Source organism: Protopterus annectens, chromosome 4.part0 (genome assembly GCF_019279795.1).
Source record: "Protopterus annectens isolate FY-2018-M chromosome 4.part0, PAN1.0, whole genome shotgun sequence".
NCBI classification, from domain to species: Eukaryota; Metazoa; Chordata; order Ceratodontiformes; family Protopteridae; genus Protopterus; species Protopterus annectens.
In genome coordinates this window covers 1,057,141,326-1,057,169,189 of record NC_056733.1, presented here as the reverse complement: position 1 = coordinate 1,057,169,189, position 27,864 = coordinate 1,057,141,326, and the positions used below count along the sequence as shown (strand labels likewise).

The following is a 27,864-nucleotide window of genomic DNA, read 5'->3' as shown; positions in this document are numbered from 1 at the left end:
CTGGGCTAGATTGTTTGACTCAGGAAAATAGGGGTCTGTGGTTATTCATTGAATAGTAAAAGCATCAAACTGCATTATATCCTAAATGCCACTCATCAAAACCTCCTCATGTGGGTTGCCCCCCTTGCTAATTATAAATAACTCTGGAATTGCACTACAGTGGGGAAAGTCCATATTTCCTTATCTCTACCATAATGCGATCTTAGAACGGCTCAATAAATGGCATGATATTCTTGTTTCACTGTTGCAGTCATCACATTTGGGTTATCCCTGCCAGGGTAGCCGCCGGCCCGAATACCAGAGACTTAGTATTTCTGCATTGGCTGCTGCCGCTTGAGGACTGACGTCAGTAGTATAAAGTGAAGCAGCCGATGCCATTACATCAGTCTTGCGTGGAGTCCGAAGCAGAAGCAGTTCGCACGAGTGCTGGTCAGCCGCTACCTGAGTTTCGTCTGCCGAATTGAAGCTGAAGTCTTCTAAAGTGAAGTACCCCATTGGGGGTCCTTTTTTCTTGCACTAACTAATGTCAGGAAAAAGTTAATTGTCTCACCTGTGGAAAACAAATACCACACTGAGACTTCCACTCTTAATTGCGTCGCTTGTTTAGGCCCAGACCATGATGTCCCTCATTGTCGCTTCTGTGCTTTGTTAAACACCAGATCTATCAGTCGGGCTCTTATTGTAGCCAGATATTTTCGCTTGGTTCTCGAATTCCGATATGGCTTTGGTAAACCATCAGACAGCAGATCTTCTGAAAAAATGTAAAGATAGACCGATTGCACAGGTCAAAACCTACCGACAACTCTTCTGTTAAGCTAGCCGTAAGTTCTCCGGTACTCTGGTGCTTTTGCAGCCCCTGATGCCAGCTTCTGTTTTGCAGGCCACTACAGAGACCCTTTCGGAGTTTGGTATGCTGCAAAACTCTTCTTCGACTTAGGATCCTGCGGTCAACTCAGCCTTGGATGGGTCCGGAGCCGCTGAGCAGGCACCGGCTTCCAAGGAAGGTCTGTGCACTACCGAATCTCGACACAGAGGTCTTTCGCGTCTACAGTTCTTTTTAAAACTACTGAGTTTCTCAGACCTAGGGTACGAACCACACCCAAGAAACCGACCCACTCTCAGGCGCCTGCTACCTTGCCTCAGTCTCAAATGCCTAAAATGATGAAAGACCTTATGCTGATCAGGGGAAGCCAAGCTACCCCCTGCAAAAGGAAAAAAGATCTGTCCTCTAGTTTTGTCTGAACAAGACTCAGATGAATCCGATGCATCTGAATATGAAGACATGCAACCCCTCTCCACTTATGAGGACTGTGATGCAGAGGATTCCATTTCTTCAGCCTCCCCAGAGGATTTTTCCTTTGGGGAAATCTTGCATACCTTAAGGAAGCAGTTCTAGTGGGAGAGTCAAGACTACCTTCAGTCTAAAAAGAGAGACTGGGAATTCCTAGATCTTCCACAACACAGACCCTTGGCCAATCCCCCCAGTTCTGGATGTTGTGGAGGATGTTTTCTTCAAATCCAGCTTGACTCCTGACGCTCTTCCTCCTGCTCCCAGAAAACCAGATGGGTACTATAGAGTCCCTGACTCAAATATCTTTTTAAAAATCCCACAGCTGACCCTGAGGTCATTTCCCAAGGGCCAAAAGGGATTAAAGCTACCTCTACTAAGAATCCCACTCCCTCAGACAGGGATTCCCAAGCATTGGACAGATGGGGTAAAAAAGTATACACCTCAGCTGCTCTTGCTATCAAGGCACAAAATTGTTAATTCCATATGCTTAAGTATCTGCAACATACCTTGGAACTCATAAAACAAAAAATGGCTTTCTTTCCTACTTGGGCAGAATCTAAAGATTTACAAGAGTTATTACATTCTGCAAGTCAAGTAACTAAACACTCCTTGCACTGTGATTTTGACACCCCAGAAGCTTTTTGCAGGGCAGCAGTCACTGGATCGATCATTTAGAAGGCATGCATGGCTTAAGGAACAGCCCCTGCCAGACCATGTTAAATCTAAATTGTTGGATGCCCCCTTGCACAAAGATGACTTTTTGGCACTAATGCAGAAGAGGTCTTAAGATGGAAGAAAAAGCTAAATCTATGCAAACAGTTAAGGATTTCTTGCAGGTCCAGCCCCCTAGGTTCAGCAGGCATTGTCCCTCCAAACACTGGTCCTTTCATGCTCCCAGTAAACTGGCCCAGCCTAGACCCCATGGAAGCAGACCCTTCCAGACAGCAGCCCCAGGGAATGGAGAGATCTAATCAGTGGACTACCTCCATTTCAAAACCAGGGAGTTCTAAGCCACCACCTTATAGTAAGAACTCACAATGACTCGCCGCCTCCACCCCAAAAGGGTTCCCAGACCTACCCACCAAATCTGTGAGAAGAGGCACAAAAGCAAATCCTTTCCTTGCTCTCTGAGGGCAGTAGAGCACGTTCCTGCAGAACAGTTAGGCCAAGGTTTCTACTACAGACTTTTTCTGGTGCCCCGAAAAGAGGGCAGCTGGCACCCCATTCTCGATATATCCATTCTAAACACATTTCTGGTGATCCCAAAATTCAAAATGCTCACCCTCCAGCAGCTGCTACCCATGCTCTCCAATGACACTTGGCTAGCCACCCTAGACCTAAAAGAGGCCTACCTCCACATTTCTATCAGGGAATCATGCAGGAAACTTCTCCGCTTCAGGGCAAGATCTCAACACTTTAGTTCTCTGCGCTTCCCTTTGGCTTATCTATTCCTCTCTGAGTTTTCACAAAATGTATGGCTCCGGACATTGCCTTTTGCAGACAAAGAAATACTCAGAATTACCCATACTTGGATGACTACCTCATTCAGGCAGACAGCCAGGAAAAGCTGCTCAAGCACCTGCTCTTTGTAAAGTCCCTACTAACCTCCCTAGGGTACACAATCAAAAAAAAAAATCCTAACAGGCACCAACCCAAAGGATAATCTTCCTGGGAGCAAGTCTGGACACAGCATCCCAGATGGCATAACTTACTCCAGCGAAACAAATTTTCCTGACAGCCTACATGTTCATCGTGTTTCACTGTTGCAGTCAATATGCCAGACTACATATGAGGAAACTTCACTGGTACCTAAAAAGCCTTTGGTGCCAACACTCTCAAGACCTGGAAACTCTTCTACCTATAATTCCTTGCCTCAGAGAAGATTTTCTTTGGTGGGCAACAGCAAGCTCCGACAACAAGGGAATGCCTTTCTCCCCACCACCCAGACTCTCACCACAGACGCATCAGACTATGCTTGGAGTGCACACCTGGATAGCAGGTGCATACAGGGCCAATGGAGCCCACAGCAAATCCCTCTGTTCATCAATCAAAAAGATGATGGCTGTGCAGCACACCTTGATAGCTTTCAAGCCCCTTCTCTCTCCAGGGGCTCTCCTTATCAAAACAGACAGCACCAGTGTGAATGTGGTACATCAACAAGCAGGGAGGCATTCACTCCCTTCTTCGCAGGCTGGCCATGACCCTTTGGCACACAGCCTCTGCCGTGCAACTACACCTGTTAGCACATTTCCTACCAGGCTCTCAACTGTCTGGCAGACCAATTAAGCAGAAATCTTCTGGACCCACATGAATGGCAAGTCAACAGAAGGGCCTTCACCTGAATAACTCAGAAATGGGGAACCCCGAAGGTCGACCTCTTCGCCTTCCACACCAAGCATCAGCTCAGCAAATTCTGCACCAGGGAGCATCACTGCATGGCTTGGAAAGTGGATGCCCTGTCCTTCCCCTGGGTCAATCTATCTGTCTATGCCTTTCCTCCCCTACCTCTCATCTCCAGGGGTACTGCTCAAAATAAGGGAGGAAAAACCAAGGACCATTGTAATAGCTCCAGACTGGCCCCGGCAGTACTGGTACCCCTTGCTGGCGCAACCTGTCCCCCGCTACTCCCATGGCATCTTCCTCTGATTCCAAACCTGACCCAGAGGGAAGGGGAATTCATGCATCCCCATTGCTGACATGTTTGGCAGCTTGGCTTATTCCCTAACCCCGAACCAATCTGCCAATCTCAGTAAACCGGTTCCAGATGTTATCCGTGATGCCAGACGCTTTAGCACCAGAAAGTCTTATGCTGATAAATGGAAAAGGTTCTGCACCTGGATCCAGGCTAAGGGAGCCAGTACGGCACAGCCAGCCCTCCCTCTCATCCTAGATTACTTAGCTGACCTACTATACAGTGGCTTCTCTTTCTCCTCTATAAAAATTCATGCCTCTTATTTCTGCTCATTTTGCCACTGAGCAACCCCTTTTCTCACACCCTCTGATCAAACAGTTCCTAAGAGGGGCTAGACACTTGAAGCCATCCAGAAGGGCACCAACACCAGCTTGGGACCTTAACTTCGTATTGGAAAAGCTCACCCTGCCCCATTTCAAACCAGCTTCTTCTGCAGAGCTAAAATTTCTCTCTTGGAAGACGGCATTCCTTCTGGCCATCACTTCAGCCAGAAGAGTCTCTAAGCTGCAAGCACACATGGCTGTGGAACCCTTCATCATCTTCCATGCAGACAGGATATCCCTCAGAACTAACCCTTCCTTCATGCCCAAGATGGTGTCCAGTGTGGCTCTCAACCAAACCATTTATTTGTCCACCTTTTTTCCTAATCCCCAAAACAAGGGGGAAAGGATTCTTTACTCTCAATATGTGCACAGATAGCTCAGATTCTATCTGGACAGGACTAAATCCTTCAGAAAGTCTGAATTGCTGGTTAGCTTTGCTACAGGGGCAGAAGGCAAAGCCATCTCCAAAGAAACCATTTCCAAATTTAGCACACATTATCCACTTCTGCTACAAACAGCATGGAAAGCCTCTCCCCAAGGGGGTAAGGACACACTCCACCAGAGCAGCCCCACCTCTGCAACTTTCTAAAGAGGAGTCCCCACCAAGGACATCCTGGAAGCTCCTACCTGGACTTTTGTTCACACTTTTACCAAGCATTACCACCTGCGCCTCTTCTCCAAATCCAGGGCAAGGTTTGCCTCTGCAGTCTTGCTGGGCATCCTAGCCAGCCCCTAGTATATTCACTGCTTCCACCCTTTTCCTCAGCTTTGGGAATCAACCCAAATGTGATGATTGCAACAGTGAAACACGAAGAACATAGTACAGTTGTGTACACTTACCATAAATGTAGATGTTAGAGTGCATTCACTGTTGCAGTCCTGGTTTCCCTCCCTCCGTCCCCCTTTCTCCTCTTTCTCCTTTTATTACCATTCTAACTTGTTCTCCTTGCCTTACAAGGGACATACTGGTATTTATTGTCCACTGGTGGGGTTTCTTCCACCAGAATCTGGCCTCCTCCTTGGGGGCTCCTGACAGGTTAGGGCAAGAAAAACTGATGTAATGGTGTCTGCTACCTTGCTTTGTACTACTGACGACCTGACATCAGTCCTCAAGCAACAGTAACTGACGCAGCAATACTAAGTCTCTGGTATTCAGGCCAACCAAGAGCTACCCTGGCTGGGGTAATCCAAATGTGATGACTGCAACAGTGAATACACTCTTAACATCTACCTTTATGGTAAGTGTACACATCTGTGCTTTCAATATATGCCGTTCGATGCTTTGTTTTTTCGATGAATAACCATAGACTTGGAAAACAGGATGGGTTATGGAACTGGAAAGAATGTTTTTGAAGGTTTTTTTCTTTGCTAAAAATGCATCTCCACTAAGTGGATGTGTACAGTTGAATGTTAAAAGGTATAGCAGCCAGAGTGCTACTTGTGGCGAGAGGGTTTTAAAGAACTTTTATAGAAAAGAACTTCCATAAAATTCAGCAGTGTGTGCATCAGAACGTCATTACCTCCTTTTAGTTATTTGCAAAATGTAGTAAGAAGTCCTTTCTGTGGACACTAACTCAGTGTTTTTGCAAGGTATGAAAGTCTGATTCTTTTCCATCTCCAGATATAAGATATGTTGGACAACTGTGGAGATGTTTGGCAATGCGCCTTGCTGTACTGATATGACGGTGAAAAACAGGACAACATCTCAAAGTAACCTTGCTGTGCTCTACTTGAGTGACACAGTAGTGTCACTGGAGTGCTCATCTGTTGTCTGGATGATGACTTTACCATTTGTTATTCCTTAACTGACTGCTACCCTTCAAGTTGGTCATGAACACCTATGACCACTTCATATGGGATTGGACTTTGTACCAAACCTGTTCTATCTACAGTAGCATCAGGAGAGCCACACCCATTTTTGGGTCTATGAACAGAATGAAAATTGAGTGCATTGGGATTACCCATCTGAGATAAACTTGAGTGTAAAATAAGATGTATTCTCTGGGTTACCAGGCAAAAAAGATCAGTTGTCATCTTGGTTTCTTTCTGGCATTCAGCATAGAATACGTCACTCTACAGACTAGTTGTGAAACAGACTGTTTAGTAAAAACACTCTGCAAAAAAATTGTTCTAAACTTTTAAACTTTGGGTAAGGATGCAACCCTAAAACAGTCTTCATTGATCCTTCATGTGGTAACCTACTTGACAGTGACAGTCTTAAGAGAACATTTGATTGCTTTAATGGGAGAATGCATTTCTCACTTCTATACTAGTAGTCAAAAAAAATAGAATGGTATGCAGCATAAGCACAAGAGAAACTCTTGCTATGTCATTTAGCTTCAATTGTATAGTTATTTGAACTACATTCTATTCTGAACTAGCAACTGATGACCCAAGGTATATGATGCACTTCATATCATTTTTCCTTTTCCCAATGGTTCTTGGAATTCATAAATTCCAATGCCATGGATCAACTAATCCATAGTCCCACCCAGGGGCTTCGATATCCTAGACCTGGTCATTGCCACCATGGGAACTTGATGCTCCACACCTATGGTCACCCCCTTGTTGGTCAGGTCTGACCATGAGCTAATCACCCTTGACATCCACATCCCTCTCCCACCCCCCACCCCCACCCCGCGTAAGGAAATCTCCTTAAAAAAACTCCTCCAAAGCCACCTTCATGCTTCTCAGGTCAGAAGTGACAAAATTCATGACACCCATGCAGACAGGAACTGAAAGTTCGACTGCTGAATCCCACACTAAGGCACAGTATGAGTACATCCACTCGTGCATGAATCGTGTCATCCCAAATAGAAGCAAGATGCTCTCCTCCAAAAAAAAAAAAGGAAGCCAATCTGGTGGTCCGTTACAACAAAAGGCAGAAACTGTTGCAGAAAAGAGGAAAATGCCATGATGCAAAAAACTTCCTTACCAGCCTTAGTAAGAAGCTGAGATCCCTCATAAAATCCTCCAAAGCTAGTCACGAAAATAAAATTGCCAAAGATTCCAAAGACAGCCACAAGGCATTCTATAGCTATGTTAAGAATCTAAATGGCAATGCTCAGATCTGCTCTGAGCTCCAACAGAATGGCATTAAATATACTGATCCCAAGGATATTGCACATATCCTGGCAGATCGATTCAGTGCCAACTTCACCCCCTGAAGGGCCCATCTCAACGCAAGATTGCCAAGTTCCGGTAATAACGGCCACACAGGTGAAAAACGCACTCTCCAAAGCTAAGAATACAGCATCCATGGGACCAGACGACATCCCAGGCTATGTACTACATGAACTACAAAGTGAACTGGCACCTCGCCCAAGTGTCATGTTTAATCATAGCCTCACCTCAGGCTTCGTGCCTACTGAGTTGTGCACAGCTACAGTTATCCCACTGCACAAGGGGGGATCCACCATGGATCCTGGGAAAAACTGACTAGCCTGATCTGCAAGGTCATGGAACGTATTATCATGGAACTTATAAACAAAGACATTGGCAAACTTGAAACACTGGACCCCACCCAGTTTGGGTTTGTGAAGGACGATCTTGTCTCCTGAACCTGATTGACTTCTTTGAATCAGTCTCCAGAGCTGTGGGCAAGGGTAAGGTGGTCCACACAGCCTATCCGGACCTTGCCACCATCCCCCACTCTGGAATTGTAGATAAACATACTAAGCTGGGCATTAATCCCCATGTCTCACAATGGGTTGTCAACTGGCTTACTGACAGAACCCACACTGTAAAAGTAAGCTGACTCTCAATCCAGCTCCAGACAAGTGGAGTACCTCTGGGTTCAGTCCTGGGACCACTCTTGTTTAGCATCTACTTCTCTGAAGTACAAGCCAACACTAAGGGACTCTGGCTAACAAAGTTCATAGATGACTACAAAACTGGGAGCCATTATTGAATCCCCAAATGATGTGGATATTCTACAATAGGGCCTTAAAGAAACAGATGCTTGGTGCCAGAGCCATGGGCTCAAGCTCAATGCCAAGAAATTTATAGTTATCCCCTTTGGGGAAAAAACATGTACCCGAGAATTATCACATAGGTGGCAGTACACTAAACACCGAAAGTGTGATAAGAGAGTTATGGACACAGGTGGACAGTGGTCATACCTTCGATAACCACATCGCCACAACAGTCAGGAAATCCTATGTGGCACACCATCCTTAAGGGCTTTTCATCCAGAAAAAAAGGTCATTGTCTCACTGTACTCCTCCCTCATTAGACCCATTATAGAATACAACACCTCATTTGGTATGTACCTCTCAAGACATCTGCAACAACTGGAAAGGCCGCAGGAATACCTCACTAAAAGAATTACAGGCCTAAAGCAGATGCCCTATGCTGACCATCTAAAAACAACTCCAGCTATACTCTGTCGGATATAGTCTACTCTGAGGCGATATCTGCTCAACATACAAGGCCATGTCAAACCAAGAGCTGCTGGACATGCTACACCTAAAGAAATCCCAATCCCTCAGACGCACGCTCCAGGGTTCTAAACCTTGTCATCACAATGAACAAAACATGCTGGAGGGATAGGTCGCCAGACTCTGGAATAGACTGCCCATACATGTCAAGCAGAGCGCCTCTTTGGCCCTCTTGAAAAGGAACTTTTCTATTTCCCATCCACTCATCAAGATTCCTCTTGAAGAGGGCCAGTGAAGTGCTGTGTTACAGATTCACTTTTCTTTTCAGCAGCTTGGATTTCAAACTAAATCTGAAAGTATTTAAATCCATCTTACAGGCTAGTATTTTGTGGGATGTCTCCTAGTTGCTTCTTTGTCCACTGCTTGCCTTTTTCAGGCAACGTATCTTTCCAGTTTTGCTTTTTGAATCTGACCCATCAAAGCATATCCACAACAAGGATGTTACCCAAAATTTTAGGTTACATCTATGGCCATACTAATGTGGTACCATTTGCCAGACTACATACGAGGACAATCCAGTGGTACGTCAAATCAGTCTGGATCCATCTTCATCCTTTTGTTTAAATTCAAGTATTCAATTTCATCAACAAGGAGCACCTGTGGTGGTCCAGTTAGGTCTTGCTAAATCCAGGCCTCCTATTTTCTTCCTGTCATCCTGCACTGATGTTTGATTTAATAGAGCATGTGGGCCTGCGTTTCAAGCAAAAGTATAAATCTCAAGGATGGCAATGGCTGTAATAAAAGCTATCAAAGTTCTAAATTAGTTGTGAACACCTGTTAGTGATAAGTGTCATAGTGATGCGGTACATAAACAGTCAAGTGAACGAGTCTCGCCCAGGCACTCCAGAAAGTGTGGCTGCAATGCTGTTGCTGCATTGTGGAGGGCAGCGACTGCTCAGTTTGGTTATCAGAAGACATGCTTGGCTGTGAACACAAGACATGTAAAAGCAGTGCTCCTTAATGGCCTAATGGATAAGTATCTCTTATTTGGATTTTGTGCTGAAAGTGTCTTAGAGACTGGAGAAGTTTGCCAAACAGCTTTTTTCTTTTTGTGCTTTATATGGGGTGGTAATTAATAAATGTAAGGCTTGGCCTTCTTACCGTACACAAGAAATTGTGGACAGACGTTACTTTTAGTTTGAGCCTTTGGATAGTACTGAAAATGCATTCTAATGAGTAACATTTCTAAATTTATAAGAGCAATAATTAAAAACTTCCTGGTTTTCAGTCTTTGTCCAGCCATTATTTTTAGCTTGTGCATACATGGGCATCTACTGGAAGAGGTCATTTGGGCTGATGATTCATTTTGGTGTCATTTAAGAGTTTGTGCATACATGAGCGATCTAATAGAGAAGTCGTGGGTGGAATATTTAATTTTCATGTAATTTAAGTGCTTGTACCTACATGGTCAAACTACTGGAATGGTTCCTGGGTAAAAGGTTTCATTTTGTTGTTTCAGTGCTTGTGCATACATGGGCAAAGTAATGGATGGATTGTTGGGGGAAAGGTTTTATTTTGATGTCATTTAAATGCTTGTGCATACATGGACAGACTACTGGAGGGTTTGTTTGTGCTAATGTTTCATTTTGATGTAATTTCAATGCTTATGCATGTGTAGTCACTCTGCTAGAAGGATCCTGTGGGAAAGGTTTAATTTTGATGTCAAAGTGCTTTTGCATACGTGGGCAATCTACTGGAGGGGCCTTTGGGGAAAATGTTTCATTTTGGTGTCGTAACTGCTTGTGCATATGTGGCCATAATACTGGAGGAGTTATTGCTTTAAGGGCTTCTGCTTACTGTGGAAGGGGAAACCTCTTTGAGTGAGGAGAGGACTGAGTATAGTTAAGATCTGAAGTTGAACAATAGTATTGCAACAAAAAGTGGCAAAAACATTACTTTTTATCTTCCCTTTGGAACACACGAGTCCCTTTGAAATGCAGAGATAGTCCAATGTCATCTGCCCAAGTTTCTTCAGTTTGTACTGGTGCTTTAAACATGCATCACAAGTTTCCATTTCTACCCTGATGTTTGTTGCCTAATGATCTACAAATGTGGGGAAGCATTGTGTTTTTGTTGCGAACCAGTTGACTGTTTTAAAAGAAATGTATGCAGGCTCATTGTATCTTTTAACAGCTAAGCAAATTATGCTCCAAGGGTTCCATATGTTTATCTGAAAAAATATTAACTAAGATGTTAAGAGAATTAGAATTTTATGGTAACTATTGGGCATTCATTATTACATTTATTGCTTGAATGCACCTAGTATGGAGCCAGGAGGTCGACTTGGTCGCCGGTGACAGCGAAATATTTAACTAAATTATATATTTTACATGTGGCCCCAAGACTTTCTCTTCACTCAATGTGGCCTGGGCAAGCCAATAGGTTGGACACCCCTGGTATAGACCAAGTTTATGTACTACTTAAGCAGGTGGAGCAGAGTCTGGCATTTGGAGAACCGTCCATAGACTCCCATGCAGTCAGCGGTCAAAGCTTCTAGTTCAGCTTTTCTGGCACAAAAAGGATGGCTCAAGACCAGTTCTAGACTTATTGGATCTAAATACAGATCTCCTCTTGCCAAACAAGAGATGACTAGTCTTTCATTATGTATTTCAGGAAATATGAACCCAGTAAAGGTAGGCACAGTCTCTAATATTACATGTAATGTAAGCATTGATAAGGACAAGTCTTAGTGGAAAACATTCTGTTATAAAGCTTTAATTTGCTTCAAGGAATGAGCCCCACAAAGGCAGACACACTCCTATTACATGTAATGCAAAAGAGGCTAATAAAGTCCTGTGATAGCCTTGTAAAACCAGGCATTTTCAGTTATCAGACTGTAAACCACTGCATAAGACGGGCCCTGATGAAGCTCAGGTGAAAGTGCTTTCTTAAAATAGTTCTGTAGAGGTAGCTTGTGTTACTTTTGTTTAACAATAAATAAATAAAAAAATAAAAACCTTTTAAGTAAGAATAAACTTTCACAGGCTGCTGAGCTGGTAAACCCTCACACGTCTTTCAGGAATAGTCAAGTAAGGGACTAAACTCTAAGCTTTTGGATTGGCTCATTGTTTTTGCATCTCCCTGATTTTCCACCAGTCAGGTCCCCTTGACCCCTCCCACCATGGTCTGTAACTGGCTTTAACTGACCTGTTGAATGTAATCCATTAGAACAAGAACACTAGTCCATCTACCCACTCAACTAAAAGTATTTGAAATTTCAACAAGCAGTCTTTCTCTGCCGTTCTTCTGTTGGAGAAAGTCTCCTAGGTCTGCTAGCTGAAGTGATTTTATCTGGAGTAATCCTTTGTTTTTGTTAGTCCTGTCACCTTCTTGGTCACATATGGGATACTAGACCTCACTCGTTTTTCTGGATTACCTCTGTTTTCAGATTCCAGAGGGATCATCAGATTCTTGTTAATCTCCAGTGCCTCTGGACATTTGCACATGTCAGAAAAAATATAATTTTCTTTTACATCAATGATTGCTGCTCATTCTGTTTATGCATAAAAATAAACTACACGAATTCTGCTATCTCAGTTTTATTAGAGGCATTCATAAATTGTTAGTGATTTTTTTTTTTTTCTATATTAGGTTATGGGAGTTGAGATTCAGTTCTGTTAACATTCTCTCAGCAGCAAGCTTTCCAAACAAGACCACATCTGACACTGGGATACATGTTGCATCTTAGGCATTAGGAATTGATCACACACTCTGTGATTTTTGTAGTCCAGGTGAGAGAATTCCTGGAGTGCACAAAATTGGACAACAAATCCACAGGAATTGTACTTCTGCCATCCAAAGTTCAAATTTTTACCGATTGTTTATATTGAACTTCAAGATGGCTGCAACCTCAGTGGCATGTTGATTATAGCTCCCCTGGTGTGAAATGTGAGTAATTGTTGCAGACAGTAAAGTTAATAATTTTTGGTAAAGTTTACTTATTTCCCAGTAATTAATACCTGGATGCCAGCAAAGAAGAAATTTGAAGAAGGTAAGTACAAATCAGACAGAAAAGAAAAATGTCTGAGAACCTTGCAGCTTTTCAGCTAAAAAAAAAAAAAAAAACTTTCACCTTTAGTGTAAGAGTTGGCATTCAGTAATTTAGAGGAAAAAGTAAAGGTGTATTCAGAAATGAAATGCTGAATGAATTTATATAGTCAAGTGCTGAAAGAATGGAAAAAGATCCAAGTACCTATTTAGATCAACTGATAATACTTCAGAAATCCGCATGAACTGGACTGGCTGAAAATGATGGTTCTGAAGATGAGCAGTTTAAAAAAAAGACTTGCACAACAGAGCAAATGACAAACCTGATATTTGCTCTGCCAGAGAAACTTTCAGGAATAGGCTGCTTTAATTTAATGAAAGTTCAAATAACCAACTGGACTGGGGTTCCACAGCAGGATTTCTTGTTTGTGTACTCCAGATCTGTCTATCAGAGCAGTCAAGACCTATACTGGTAAAGATGCAATCATTTCTGCAGAAATGGATGTTCTTAGTAAAACTGTGGTAGAATAGAAAAGTACTAGTGTTAGAGATACTGGAGTGTTTGTGGAAAATGCTTCTGCCTGGTGTATAGTCAGTGACTGTATCCTTGCAATTAGGGGTTGTTGAGAAGCAGGTGAGAAATTCAGTTTTATACCAGGTGTCTTCATATTTTTCTTTAGAGGATCAGATGCATTTTTTGGATGCAGGACAGGATATGGAGGCAATGAAGTTTAGCAAGCAAGTTGAAGAGCATTTTACTTAATTTTCTAACAACAAGAAAGTTAATAGAGACTTTACAGTCTAACCTTTTCAATTGCTTCAAAAAAAAAAAAAAAAGCAGAATAGTATGATTGTGTTGGACTCGAATCAGTGACTGGGATTTGGGATATTGAGCAACAGGGTGAAATTAGTAAATTGAGAGAACAGTAAAGCATCATTGCCATGACATACTTTAGGATTGTGAACTCTGGCTCTGCAGTCAGGAATAATTGAAAGATTGCAAGCTTGAATGTTAAATTGGTGAGAGAACTATAAAGCATGAACCTCACTTTCTAGTTAATGTTTAAAAGGACTCTGAATAGACTGGAAGTAAATATGCACACACTTTGTACATTTTCTTATGAAAATTAGTGTAGTTGTGGTATGCAGTCAAATTAATTTTAAATGTGAGGTGCGTAGAGCTTTATCAGTGACTGCTGTACATGTTAGAAGGGTCTACTTCACCCAAAAGTCATATGACTGACATTCATTTCAGAGAGACCAAATCACCTAAAGTTCACTTCACCTAAAACTCATTTCACCAACTGATAATGCTGAATTTCAAACTGCTACACTTTAAACCATAGACATGCACACTTACACCACCTATGACTCTTTCCTATACTTTAAACTACTTACCCCCTTGACAGAAACCGGACAATATAAAAACAAACTAGGTGGGGGGGGGCTACGCCACCTACACACCCTATAACTATATATATTAACTCCAGGATCACACTACAGTGGGGAAAGGACATATACCTTTTACTTGCCTTACAGTACTCTACACACTTCCACTACTAAATGTTGGTGAAATGAGTGTCTGTGAAATGGGTTTTAGGTGAAGTGAACTATAGGTGATTTGGTCTCTCTGAAATGATTCAGTTAAATGAGTTTTAGGTGAAGTAGACCTGTGTTAGCAATATTAAAGTACTGCTTAGTAATTTTATCCAAGCTTTACACTGTAACAAGATAGTCTGGAAAGAAACAAGTTAAAGTTAATGTAATGTGATATTGGGGGGGGGGGTTATTAAAGAACTTTATTCAACACATGTAGCCCTGAATTAATCCCAGTTGTATATGTTGTAAATAAAACTGACACATTGTAAATTTTCTGTGGTAATACTGTAAAAACTGTTAGCCTTTGGGTGTGTATTACTGTGTTCTTTCTGTATAATAGCTGCATTTGTATTTTGCAATTTTTTCCTATGTGTATTTGTGTAATTGGAATAAATATCACTAGTACTAACTGTCCTATTGTACATTTGTACCTGGGTCTTGAATAAATAAGAAGTCAGTAGGCCAACTCAATTGCCCAGTTATCAAATTGAAAATGTTTTGCCATGTTTATACAATTGTGGATGTGTAGTTTAATGTTCTTAATTTAAGCTGCAGACAAGCTTTTATAAGCAAAAATGACTGAAAAACAAGAGAATAATGAAAACATGGTTATTCTTGCATTTATGAAGTTACTAGCTTTTTCTTTTCAGTTAACACTTATTGATATGCAATATCCTGCAAGTGCAGGCAGTTAATCATGTGATTCCTATGGTCATCGGTAATGCCTGTGGGTTTAGCCTTTGATTTTGGCCAACTGTTTCTATTTGGGATTGTGGGCTTTCTTTGGAAAGTTTATATAGTGTTGTTCAATGCTAAGAGGATGTTTTTTTTTGAAAATGCATTTTTTTAGTTTTTGAAGTGAAATGTCTGAGAATGTGAAATTGGATCAAATAGAGATGAAAAGCAGCTACATTACAAGAGCAGCCCTTTCAATTACTTTGTGTGTGCATGCAAGATGGAAAGTGGGAGTTGTAGCTTTTTATTAGAATGGTTGCTTACCCTAATAACTTGGGATGTAAATGGCATTATAGGTACAGACAAAAGAGTTTGGATTTGAAATGTGTAGGGTGCAGCTAACAATGTTACAGGAGGTCTGGATAGAAATGAGAATGTGAATAATCGGGAAGGATTTCAGAGTGGTCATCCAGCAGAATGTTGAGGACAAAGGACATAGGAATAATACTGATTGCAATAGGGGCTCCATTAGTGGCAGAAGAAAAAGGCCAGTGGTAGATTTGTGGTAGTAAGGGGTTATACACGAGGAAAACTTATATTCCATCTGAAACTGTTGTAGTGCTCATGAGAATTTTGGGAGAAGTCTTTTAGCAGGAAATATTTGAGAAGGGGACATGGAACCTGATAAACAGGGCGCATAAGTGAGACCTAGAAGGGATTTCTAGCAAACGTGTATTTCTGAATTATGATATTTGATATGGAAGATGTGAATCGAGTAGCAGGAATTCAGAATTTAAATATTCTCCAGGAGCAAATAGCTGGTCAGGACTGGATAGACATATTTAACAGTAGCATATGTATTTGATTGAAGGCACTGAGGCTCCCCCAAAAATTATAGCGGGTCATTTATCAATAAGATAGATACCTGGTAGTGAATTAAATGTGAAACGCTGGCATTTTCCAACTTGCATTTTAAAAGGAGAATGTAAGAAATTGGTAGTGGGCAAGATAAAATTATGTTAGAAAGGGATAGCTAGTGAATGGTATAAGATTAAAATGGAGAGTAAAAACAAGACAGAAATGAGGGAGATGGAAAAAAGGAGTAAGAAATTATTTTTTGGAAGTGTTAAAGGTTAGTGTTGCAGAAGGGGAATCGCACAGTATACAAGATGAGAAGCTGCACAAGGGGAAGTAAGGGAGTATTTGGATAATACACATGAGTTTAGGAGTGCTGTGCTAACTATCTGTTTTTGATAATTGTAGACAAAACCTTTAGTTCAGTGACTTAAGCAACATGAAGAATGAAGAATTTTAGCCAAACTTAGGAAGCCCATAAGAACAATAACTAGAGATCTGATCTTAGAGATATTTCAGAATTTTTACAAAAATGTGTATAAAGCACAGGAATGGGGAAAGCATGGAAAGTCACAAATGGAATTGAGTGACATGTCAAGCGTGGAGGAAGATGAGGCTCAACTTTTTTCCAGGGTGGATTACTGATTTCCTTGGACCTTTTTAAGACTCTGCCTTGAAGCAGTGTCTGGTTAAGTGACTTGCTCAGTCACATTAGCAGTGGAGAATGACGATTAATAGTCAAGATTGAAAAAAAAAAAGGGAAAAGCCATTCCTGTTGAATCTATCTCCAGATAGGTCTGCAGGAACAGATGGTATTCCATCTTGGGAAGTTGCGATAACTCTATACCAAGGAGGGTAAAGACCCTTTAATACCTTGCTTCATATAGACCCATTTTGTTTTTAAACCACAGTTATAAAGTTTGCCTATGGTATCCAACAAGAGTGGTATAGATGTTGCACAACTGCTTAATACAGATCCATTTTTGTGGCAGGGAGGTAACATTAATACAACAGTGATAATCCAGAGGGAAATGGCGTTTGTTAACCTTGCTGTTGGTAATAAATCTCAGTGCAGAGAGGATTACTCATTTGGAATTTTGAGTAGGGCAATGTTACTATTCGTGTTCCCTGATAGAATATTAAGGTTAATAAGGAGGATATATGAAGAGCTGAAGGCAAGAATTTGAAGTGGGAGGGTTATTTTCTGACGGGATGCGTTTAAACAGTGTAACTGGGCAGGAAGGTATTATTTGCTTTGTATATGGAGATTTTAGCAAAGGAATAAGTCAATCATAAATTCTAGGATATTACTGGTTAGGATCAAGACAAATGAGCTTTATTTGCAGATATTTAGTATTTGATAAATCCAGATAAGTATGTTTCTATGTTGTGAACCATTTTGACAGTTTCATGTCTTTTCAGGATATAAAGTAAATGAAAATAAAACAAAGGGTGCAGTGATAACCTCCCTGTCCATCCATACATGAATGGATTCAGCAGTACCCATACTTGTCTGTATGGGGGGGGGGGCATAAGATGAAATATTTAAATGTATGGATTATAAAGGATTCTATTATTGCAGCTAAGGATACATGGGAAGAAATGAAACATAAGAGAATACAAAAACTGAGAAACTGGAAGCTGTTGATTATGGATAATATGCAACCAGTGAAAATGTTTAGTCACTTCAGTCTTCTGTACAGGTTGGACAATTTTTATCGAGCAGAAATTGTGGATGAGAGTTGACATTTATTTCCAAGTGGACGAGGACAAGAATTATGTGAGAAGTTGATTCCCCCATTGAATAATATGGTTTAGGGTTACCTGATTCATCTGTTGTATAATGTGGTTTAGGGTTACCAGATTTGAAGGAGTACTTAAAAGCTGTCCAGTTTCTGCTTGTATAGATAATCCACGGAGAAGGTTTTAAACCAAAGTAGTAAAGGATGCTGAAACAGTGGGGGTATAAAGATTTAGGGGTTTAAATGCAAGTCATTTAAATAGAATAGTAACTGTCCTGAATGTAATATTCACATAGTAGCAGAACGTATTCTAATTCCTAAACCCAGAATAGGAATGGAGAAGAGATTTTGACCAAAAAGGGTGTCAGCAAGTAGGGGTATAGAAAATAGGCACAAGGGATTGGAATTTAGTGGAAGAAATCAGGAAAAGAAACCAAGGTAGTGAGAGCAAATAACTCTGTTGCATCCACCTCTTGAAGTTAAATTAGGTTAAGCAGGAGTTTGCAGTGTGGGCTAAATATTGCCTTCCCTGTCTGCAACTGTTAACAGTTTAGGCAAAAGAAAGGGACAAGAGTGCTAAAGGACAGCTCTTGTGCAGCTTTTAGTTGAGGCTAGAATGATGCTGTTAAAGGTTAAGAAACAAAGGAGATTAAGAAATGGGAAGTGATTAATAGGCAATTTACAAGGAAGACTGGGGAAAAATATGTAGGGCTTCTAAATCTACCAGCACAGTCATAAGAGGTATGAACTCCATGAGCGTAGCCCATTTAGGCTGGCTGTTCTCCCTAAGGGGCAGCTATCATCTGACTTGTCCACTCTCCTCTCCATCCTGCTTTCTTTAGCACAGTATTTTCTCCTTGCATTGTTTTGCATCTCTTTATTGTGTCTCTCTCAGATCAAGGGGGTGTGGCATTGGTGTGTGTTGTAACACTGGGCTGTATCCTTAAGGGAGCTACCAATGACTGTCACAGGCTCGTTGCAGTTCGTTACAGATTGTTGAATACATACCTTTAATGCCCCTGTCATTTATTTTAACTATGTGTTTCACCTTGTGAATGTATGTGTATGTGTGTATATATATATATATATATATATATATATATATATATATATACATACACACACACCACATTATTGTCCTTGTTGTGCTTATTTTTTCAAGGTGTTAACCCACTGCAAGGAAGAGGAGGTATTGAAGTTATCAGCGTACAGGTAGCCTGTCTCCATTTGGGGTGTTTAAAGAAGATGCAATTTTTTAGGGCTTTTGTATATACGGTTTCCTACCAAGTATAATTGGGTCAAAAGAATTCAAATTGGAGTATGTTAGATTTGCCCGCTAAACAAGTTGCATGTACTGTTCTGTGGATGACAAGTTAGTATTGTCTGTGGGCATGCTCTACTCTGAGAAATTTGTAAAACCATATAAGGGCAGGAGAAGTAATTTAGTTCTGACCTGCTGTATGGGGTCACCTTGTACAACAGCTGATGTGGCATACTATCATACGTTTGCACAGAAAAAAATCCAGAATCCCTGTTGAAACTTGTTTTTTTTTTTTAATATTTGTTAGGTACAAGATGTCCCTGTCAAAACAAATGCAGAGTCTTGAGAAAACAAACTGCTCTCTGCACGAAACAGTGGCAGAGTTGAAAAAGGATCTTCACAAGACAGAGCAACAGTTATCTGATGTTCAGCTTTCAAAAGAAAAGGCTAAAGAAGAGTACGCCAGGTAAGTGATCACCTGCATTTGATGCTGAGTGGGGGAGAAGCTGTTCGGGGCAGCACAGTGATGCAGCAGATAATGTCGCCTCACAACAAGAGGTTTCCTAGTTTGATTCTCAGCTGAGGTGCCTTCTGAACATGCAGTAGGTGGATTGGGCACTCTAAATTGGCCATAGGTGTGTGTGCAAGTGTGCTGTGTGGAAGAGCTACTTGAGACATGGTTAGCCACCCAGTAATGGAAACATTGGTTCTAGATGACTTTCACTGTTGGGGAGACATCCCGACCCTATGTGCAAAAATTTGGAAAAGGGGCTGTGGATTAATGGGGGAGAGGCTGTTTACCTTTCATGACCTAATGTGCATTTTCCATGTCTTGACATTTTGTTTACCATAGCAGTGAACTGGTATACTGAACCGTTTCAGTCACTGTACAGTACTATATACAGTATCAAAATTTGCAATGCCACTTTATTTGCTGTTCTAAAACTTTTCTGATTCTTGTATCAGCTCAGTCTTTGTATGGGTTTGTGCTCAATTCCTCAGACCTGCTCTTGATATGGCTACTTTGCCTGAGAATGTGCTGCATCTGAAGCCATCTGCCACTAAAAGGATGAAAATAAGTATTTTGTACTTCTGCTGATTACTTTTACTGTATTTAATAAGAATATTGTGTTAATTATATTTCTTGCATTTTATAAAAATTTCAAAGCTTAACTCTTTCTGTTGCTATATTGCTTGCATTGTTTGCTAGTTTTGCAGGGCATTCGTATCTAGATTGTGTGGTGTCCCTGCACTTGAGTTCTAAAACCAGCATTTTTGCATTAAGAGGGTTTTTCTGACTGCATTTTTGTGGCAGAATTGTGCTGTAATAAACCTATCCAAGTTGGGGGGGGGGACTGATGGTTGAAAGTTTTTGTTTTCCTGATTGGTCTATAGGCCTTGCTGTTGTAAAATTTGTTTTTGGTTCTATGTAAACCCAGTGATTGCATTAGGCTGCTTAAAATTTGTTTTGGTTCTATGTAAACCCAGCGTTTGCATTAGGCTGCGCTCTGTGCAGCAATGCTTAGCAGTGCCCCATACAGATGCACACACATTAAAGTTAAACTTTTCCTGCAGAATAACTCTGTAACCTTTCCTAATTCCCCTGCTGCTCTAGGATCATCTGACACAGCAGCATTGCCTTTAGTTCACACTGTGTGTATAGCACCCAGTCCAGTTAAATCTCCCCACTCTTCTCACTGGTTAAATCCATAGTAGAAAACCTGAAACCATGTGGCCCGCCCAGTGGACATGGGCATCCTGAGGCAATGTAGCAATAGTCTCATGTAAACTGACAACCACGTACCTACTGTGTTTGTTTCAGGAACGAGAGATGTAATTACACTATGAAAATTGAGACACTACTCTTTCAAACAGGTTGTCAAACGCACACATTATTTCCCTCACTAAACATGATCTTGACGCGCACACACGTGCAGATGCTCGTAAGGAACTTAAAACCTCAGAGGCCACCCATACGCTGCCCTCAGAAACTACATGCAAACAAAACCCAGTCAGGACCAAATATGCCACAAATACACATCAGTGTCTCCACAAGCAAGCCCGTAAGCAAAACACTATAAATTCAAACATTTTGGTCATAAGATAATCCATTGTGAGAGACCTGGATGGGTCCCCTCACCAAGCTGGAATGAGGGTTAAGTTACCTTTCAGGGGCCAGGATTCATAGTGTCACGCAGGCACTTGGGTCACTCAGAAGCCAAAAAACACTCGTAAGTACGGCAGGTGCAAACAGCCAAACTAAATGCAATTGTTCAAAGCAAGAGGCCAGCAAGGGGATTTGTTCAACACAATATTGTCTCATTTCAGCAGGACCTAACCCATAGATTTCAAGTTGGGGATTATAAACAACAGGATAGCCTATCTGCCAGTAATTGGGCCACTACACAAGAGACAACACAGTTACTAGAATACAAAAATAAAACCCAGGAGGATAATTTGGATACCATTAGGTTTGTTGCAACCTATGGGTGGAATGTTAATTTGATTAGGGATGTTGTGTCCAGAAATTGGAACGTGCTAATGAGTTGTAATATCAGGTTCCTGGTCCCAAATGCAAATTCCCCTTTTGCAGGGGAAAGACGTTGGGATCACATTTTGCACACTTCAAACATGTTGGCAGTAGGGGGGCCTTTCAGTCATCAACTGGCCATAACTGGGGACAAGCTATTGGGTACATTTCCATGTGGCCACTGTACATTGTGTAAACATATACACAAGTCTAAACAATTTTCCAGCAAAATACCAGTCCGGTATAAGACGCACAATTTTTTGGCAAGTGTAGAACTGACTGGTTTATATATCTGGCAAACGTTCTGTATGGGTCAAACTTCTCGCCCCCTACGTATTCGCATGTCCGCGCACCTAAGCGACACACGTAACAAACGACTAACTAATGCCTTATACAGACACTGCATCTCTCATAGCACTGCCAGATTTTACTTTGATTGTAGACAAGATCCAGGGGGACAGAAGTAATAAACTTGACTGGCATTCCATTCTTAATAAAGGAAAAATACTGGATTATCAAATTGGGGGGGGGGGTTATTTTCTCTGGGACTTAATGATCATTTATATCTTATGTATTAGGTTTGTTATATATTTCTCTAGAGGAAGTGACTTAACAGGAAGAGGATTTATTTTATTTATTTAATTCTATATAAATGTCTTGTGTATTGCTTTACTGACATGTCTCTTATCACTGAAGAAGGCATGTCTGCCGAAACCGGTATGGTGGTAATATTACTTTATTGTGGATAAATAAACGTTTTGTGTACTTGCAACACTTTGGTGCTGGCCTCTTGCTTTGAACACCTTGGGTCACTCAACCACAAGTACCAGTATGATCTACTCATAGTACAAGTGGTGGGAATGACATATGTACCTCCATGGACTATATGAAGAGAGACATGATGGACCTCTGAATGTGTTACATGCTGGTGTGAGCCTCATTGAGCAGCATTCTACCCTCACCAAGAATACCACAATACAAACAGAAAATGATTGACTTCAGTAATTGGCTTAGCTACTGGTGTCAATTCAAGGGGATCCAGTATTCATCAGCCTTAGACAGTATAATCAACAGACCATGCTACTTTGCCAGAGATTGTCTGCAACTGTCACTACTAGGCTTTTGAATACTGGCCAAAGCATTAGCTACCCCCCGTAGTGCCTTTTTTAGGCAGTGCCAAACCAACAGACTTACCAGCGTAACAAATTCTTCTAATACCAAGGTAAAGGGTACTACTGCTCAGTCCTAGCAGTCTTAAGAAACTGCACTCCATGACTGTGCAAGGCTGCAATGCCTATAACACATTCAGACTAACCTCTGAAAAGGAAAAAACAGAGGAGGCGTTTCCATTTACATGTTACACCTCTAGATTGGTTGAGCAGGATGACTTGCTTTTGAAGTATTCCATGTCCAGCTGACCATAGGCAAAATCACCCACTATATGGCTAGGTACAGGTCCCAAACCATAAAGCATGAAAGCAACTCCACATACCTGAAGTCAAAAGAATCACTTACCGTTAAGCACCACCACACTACTCGTGGACAGTTTTAACTACCCCTCTGTGAACTGGGAAAAGTACACTGCCACTAGCATGTAGGCTCAGCGATTTCTGGACTTTGTCAATGCAAATGCTCTGGGACAACTGGTCTGCATTCCAACTAGGGGCTAAAATATCCTTGACATAGTACTCACAAACATGGTTCATAGGTTGGTACTAGGCTATCTGCTCTAGGGCCTATACAAGCCTAGCCGTAACAATTCCCTGGCTATTTCTTCCCACACTATTTACTTCCCTGGACCCCTGTCTAGCAGGGCGACTGACGTGATCCCTGGGGTGAATTTCCTTTCTCCCATCCAATCATCAATGTTCCTTTTGAAGAGGGCCAAAGAGGCTCTCTGCTTGACATGTATAGGCAATCTATTCCAGAGTCTGGTGAGTCTCTGGGTCAGGAACCTACACTTCAGCATGTTTTGTTTATTGTGATGACAAGGTTTAGATCCCTGGAGCGTGTGGCTCTGAGTGATTGGGATTTCTTTAAGTGTAGCATGTCCAACAGCTCTGGGTTTGTCATGGCCTTGTATGTTAAGCAGAGATTGTCTCAGAGTAGACGATATGCGACAGAGTATATCTGGAGGTTTTTTTAAGGCAGTCTGCATAGGGCATCTGCTTTAGGCCTGTGATTCTTTTAGTGAGGTATTTCTATGGCCTTTCAAGTTGTTGCAAATGTCTTGAAAGGTACATACAATATGGGGCATTGTATTCTATAATGGGTCTAATGAGGGATGAGTACAGTGGGACAATGACCTCCTTTTTTTGGATGAAAAGCCTTTAATGATGTGTGCCCCACATAGAAGGATTTCCTGACTGTTCTGGCGATGTGGTTATTGAAGGTGAGACCACTGTCCACCTGTGTCCCCAAGTCCCTTATCACACTTTCGGTGTTTAGTGTACTGCCACCTATGTGGTAATTCACGGGTACATATTTTTTTCCCAAAGGGGATAACTATACATTTCTTGGCATTGAGCTTGAGCCCATGGCTCTGGCACCAAGCATCTGTTTCTGTAAGGCCCTTTTGTAGAGTATCCACATCATTTTGGGGATTCAATAATGTGTCCCAGTTTGCAGTCATCTGCGAACTTTGTTAGCCAGAGTCCCTTAGTGTTGGCCTGTACTTCAGAGAAGTAGATGCCAAACAAGAGAAGATCCCAGGACTGAACCCTGAGGTACTCCACTTGTCACTTGTCTGGAGCTGGATTTGCAGTCCGCTACTTTTACAGTGTGGGTTCTGTCAGTAAGCCAGTTGGCAACCCATCGAGTGACATAGGGATTAATGTCCAGCTTAGTAAGTTTATCTATGATTCCAGAGTGGGGGAAGGTGTCAAAGGCCTTTGCAAGTTCCAGATAGGCTGTGTGGACTGCCTTACCCACGTCCACGGCTCTGGAGACTGATTCAAAGAAGTCAATCAGGATCAGGAGACAAGATCAGCCCTTCACAAACCCAAACTGGGTGGGGTCCAGGGTTTGAAGGTTCACAATGTCTGTTATAAGTTCCATGATAATACGCTCCATGGCCTTGCAGATCAGGCTCTTCAGACTGGGGCGGTAGTTCCCGGCATCCAAGGTGGATCCCCCCCTTGTGGAGTGGGATAACTGTAGCTGTGCGCCACTCAGTGGGCACGAAGCCCTGAGGTGAGGGTATGATTATGACACTTAGGTGAGGTGCCAGTTCATTTTGTAGTTTATGTAGTACACAGCCCGGGATGTCATCTGGTCCCATGGATGCTGTATTCTTAGCTTTGGAGAGTGTGTTTTGTTACCTGTGTGGCCGCTATTACTGGAATTTGGCAATCTTCTGGTATTGAGATGGGCCATTTAGGGGGTGAAGTTGGCACTGAATCGATCTGCCAGGATATTGGCAATATCCTTGGGATCAGTATATTTAATGCCATTCTGTTGTAGCTCAGAGCAGATCTGAGCATTGCCATTTAGATTCTTGACATAGTTATAGAATGCCTTGTGGTTGTCTTTGGAATCTTTGGCAATTTTATTTTCGTAACTAGTTTTGGAGGATTTTATGAGGGATCTCAGCTTCTTACTGAGGCTGGTAAGGGAGGTTTTTGCATCCTAGGATTTTCTTCTTTTCTGCAACAGTTTCTTCCTTTTGTTGTAAAGTTAGTTTATGGCAGGGGACCACCAGATTGGCTTCCTTTTTTTGGAGGAGAGCATCTTGGTTCTATTTGGGATGGCACAATTCATGCATGAGTGGATGTGCTCGTACAGTGCCTTAGTGTAGGACTCAACAATCGAACTTTTGGTTCCTGTCTGCGTGGGTGTCATGAAGTTTGTAACTTCTGACTTGAGTAGCATGAAGTTGGCTTTGGAGAAGTTTTTTATGGATGTTTCCTTAATGGTGGGTGGGATGTGGATGTTAAGGGTGATTAGCTTATGGTCTGACCTGACCAACGAGGGGGTGTGACCATAGGTGTGGAGCATCGATTTCCCATGTTGGTAATGACCAGGTCTAGGATATGGGAGCCCTTGGGTGGGACTATGGATTTAGTTGGTCCAGGGCATTGGAATTTATGAATTCCAAGAATCGTTGGGCAAAGGTGTTGGTACACGAGTAGTTTTCCCAGTTAATTTCAGGGTAGTTGAAATCACCCCGTATTAGGGTATTTGGTTGTATATTAATATTTTCCAGTATGTTTAGAAAGGTGTAGTGAGAATCTTGGGGCATGGTGGAGGATCTGTAGCAAGCTACAATTTGGATTGCAGTCTTACCTAGTGTTAGTTGCACCTGGAGAATTTCAGATGCATTGTGTTGGGCAACTAGCCTGGTGTTGTGAATATCCTTGGTGAATATTGACACTCCTCCGCCTTTAATGTTTCGGTCCTGGTTTGGTGACTGAAAAGTGTGGTAAGAGTTGTAGCCTGGTATTGCAGGGGTACTCTCTGGAGCCTTGAACCAGGTCTCAGTTACTGCACAGATATCAGTGTTCTCCATTTTTAGGAGTGCTTCGAGAGAGTGCATTTTGAGGTTTAGACTTCTAGCATTGAGTAGCATTACCTTCATATTTTGCATGCTTGTACCTGTTATGGTGGTGTTTTTTTTCCTTTGAACTTTGCCTAAAAAAGGCACTATAAGGTTGGCAAGAGCCTTAGCCAGTAACCTGAATCCCAGGAGCGACAGGTGCAGACCATCTCTGGCAAAGCATCGTGGTTTGTCTATCATGTCGTCCCATGCAGAAAGATACTGGATCCCCTTTGAATGACACCAGAAGATTAGCCAATTGTTGAAGTCAATCATTTTGTCCTTGTATTGTGGTATCATTCTGGGCGAAGGCAGGATGCTACTCAGGGCTAGGTTCATACCTGCCTGGGCCACATGATCCGAAAGCTCTTCCATGTCTCTCTTCATGTAGTCCAGGGAGGTACGTCTCAAGTCATTCACTCCAATATGGATAATGACAGAGTCATATTTGTACTTGTTGTGGAGTGACTTGAGTGCATGAGTTGTGGCAGATCCCGGCACCTGACAGGCAGTTCACTGTAATTTTCTCCTTGTTCAGCCTGGTGAGTGGGACATCAGTGTGCCTGACTATAAAGGCACCTATGACTAAAGTGTTAGGTACGTTGGCTTGCCTTAGGGGCTGTTGCTGGGTGGCACACTGGTGTTGTGAGCTATGTGACACTTTGGTTGTGATTGGTGTTTGTTTGCGTTTCATCTTCGGAGGTCCTTGTTGCTTGGACAGGTTACAGATAAGGGCCTCCGCATATGTGGATTTAGTGTTGCTATGTGTGGGTGTTAGTGGTGTGAGTTTAGAAGGGCTATGTGTTGCTTGAGGTGTAGTGTGGGTGTTAACCTTCTCTTGACTGTCTAGCACAATCCTGGGTGAAGAACTTTGCTTCCAGTTTGGCTATGTAAGTGCATCTCTCACAGGTTGTAGTGTTGGGTGATAAGATGAGAGGGTTGTCTGTGTATGAGGCAATTGCTGCATTGCCCCAGTATGCCCAGATTCACAAGGTGGACAGGAGAAATCAACGGAAGCTGACCCTTGGACATGCCTGGTATGGTGCTTTTTTTGAAAAATACAGGAGCTGTTTTCCCTTACCTTAGCAAGGTACTTTGCAATTATAGGCTGTTTAGTGCCTATGATTAATTTCTCCTTATTAATAAGGAGAGTTGAGTGCTTGTATCAGTTTACGGCTTCCTAGAGCTTTCCAGCAGGTATTGGAGCAAGTACTAGTCACAGGGACACTTAAAGGTAAGATGAAAAAAATGGTTTATCCTAAACACTGCAGTGTGCACTGGAGAAGTTGGATGTGAAAGTAGGTAACTTAAGTTTTACCTGTCTAAAAAGTTAAGTTTTAGTGGAAAGTCACTATTTTTAAAACGGTAAGATAGATTGAAAGCGGGTGATCACTTTATTATTCCGGTAGTATTGAATACAGTAGAATGGCCAATAAAGTTAAATAGTTGAAAGGGGAGTGATTTCACAAAATGATAATTTTGTGCTCACACAAGCCAGTGAAAGCAGAGAGGAAATGCAATATATGGTCAAATTAACATAAGAGGCAGGCAACTAGAAAGACAGTGGTATTTAACACAACAGTGACAAGGTGGGGGGGGGGGGGTAGGGAAAAATTTCTGCCTGACTCTCAAGAGACAGAGCTGTGGTGTCTTTTGAAGTTTTAATATGCAATTAAAAGCAGAAAACAAGTCACAGCACTCAAAATATAAAAAGGCAATAAACTAATACAAAATAACAAATAAAAAGCAAAGCAACCTTTCCCTCACAGCAAAGTGTAGCAGAGTCTGGTTGAGCCTTTCCAGTAAAGCTCTGAAATGTTTTATTTTACCCCTTAAATAGAAGGTTTAGTTCCTAGCTCCACCCCCTCAGTTCACAAATGATTAACCTTATGTGACCTCTTCTATCTTATGAGTCCTTAATTGATCAGTTCTAATT

General features: G+C 41.8%; 1 protein-coding gene across 1 annotated transcript in view; it reads left to right on the top strand.

The window, feature by feature from the left end:
- The window catches only part of HMMR (hyaluronan mediated motility receptor), a gene marked incomplete in the record, with an annotated part of 1,493,987 nt that overhangs the window by 981,371 nt on the left and 484,752 nt on the right, over window positions 1–27,864 (top strand). The window contains 1 exon segment of the mRNA XM_044068985.1: window positions 19,172–19,330. Coding sequence (XP_043924920.1) covers window positions 19,172–19,330 — 159 coding nt within the window.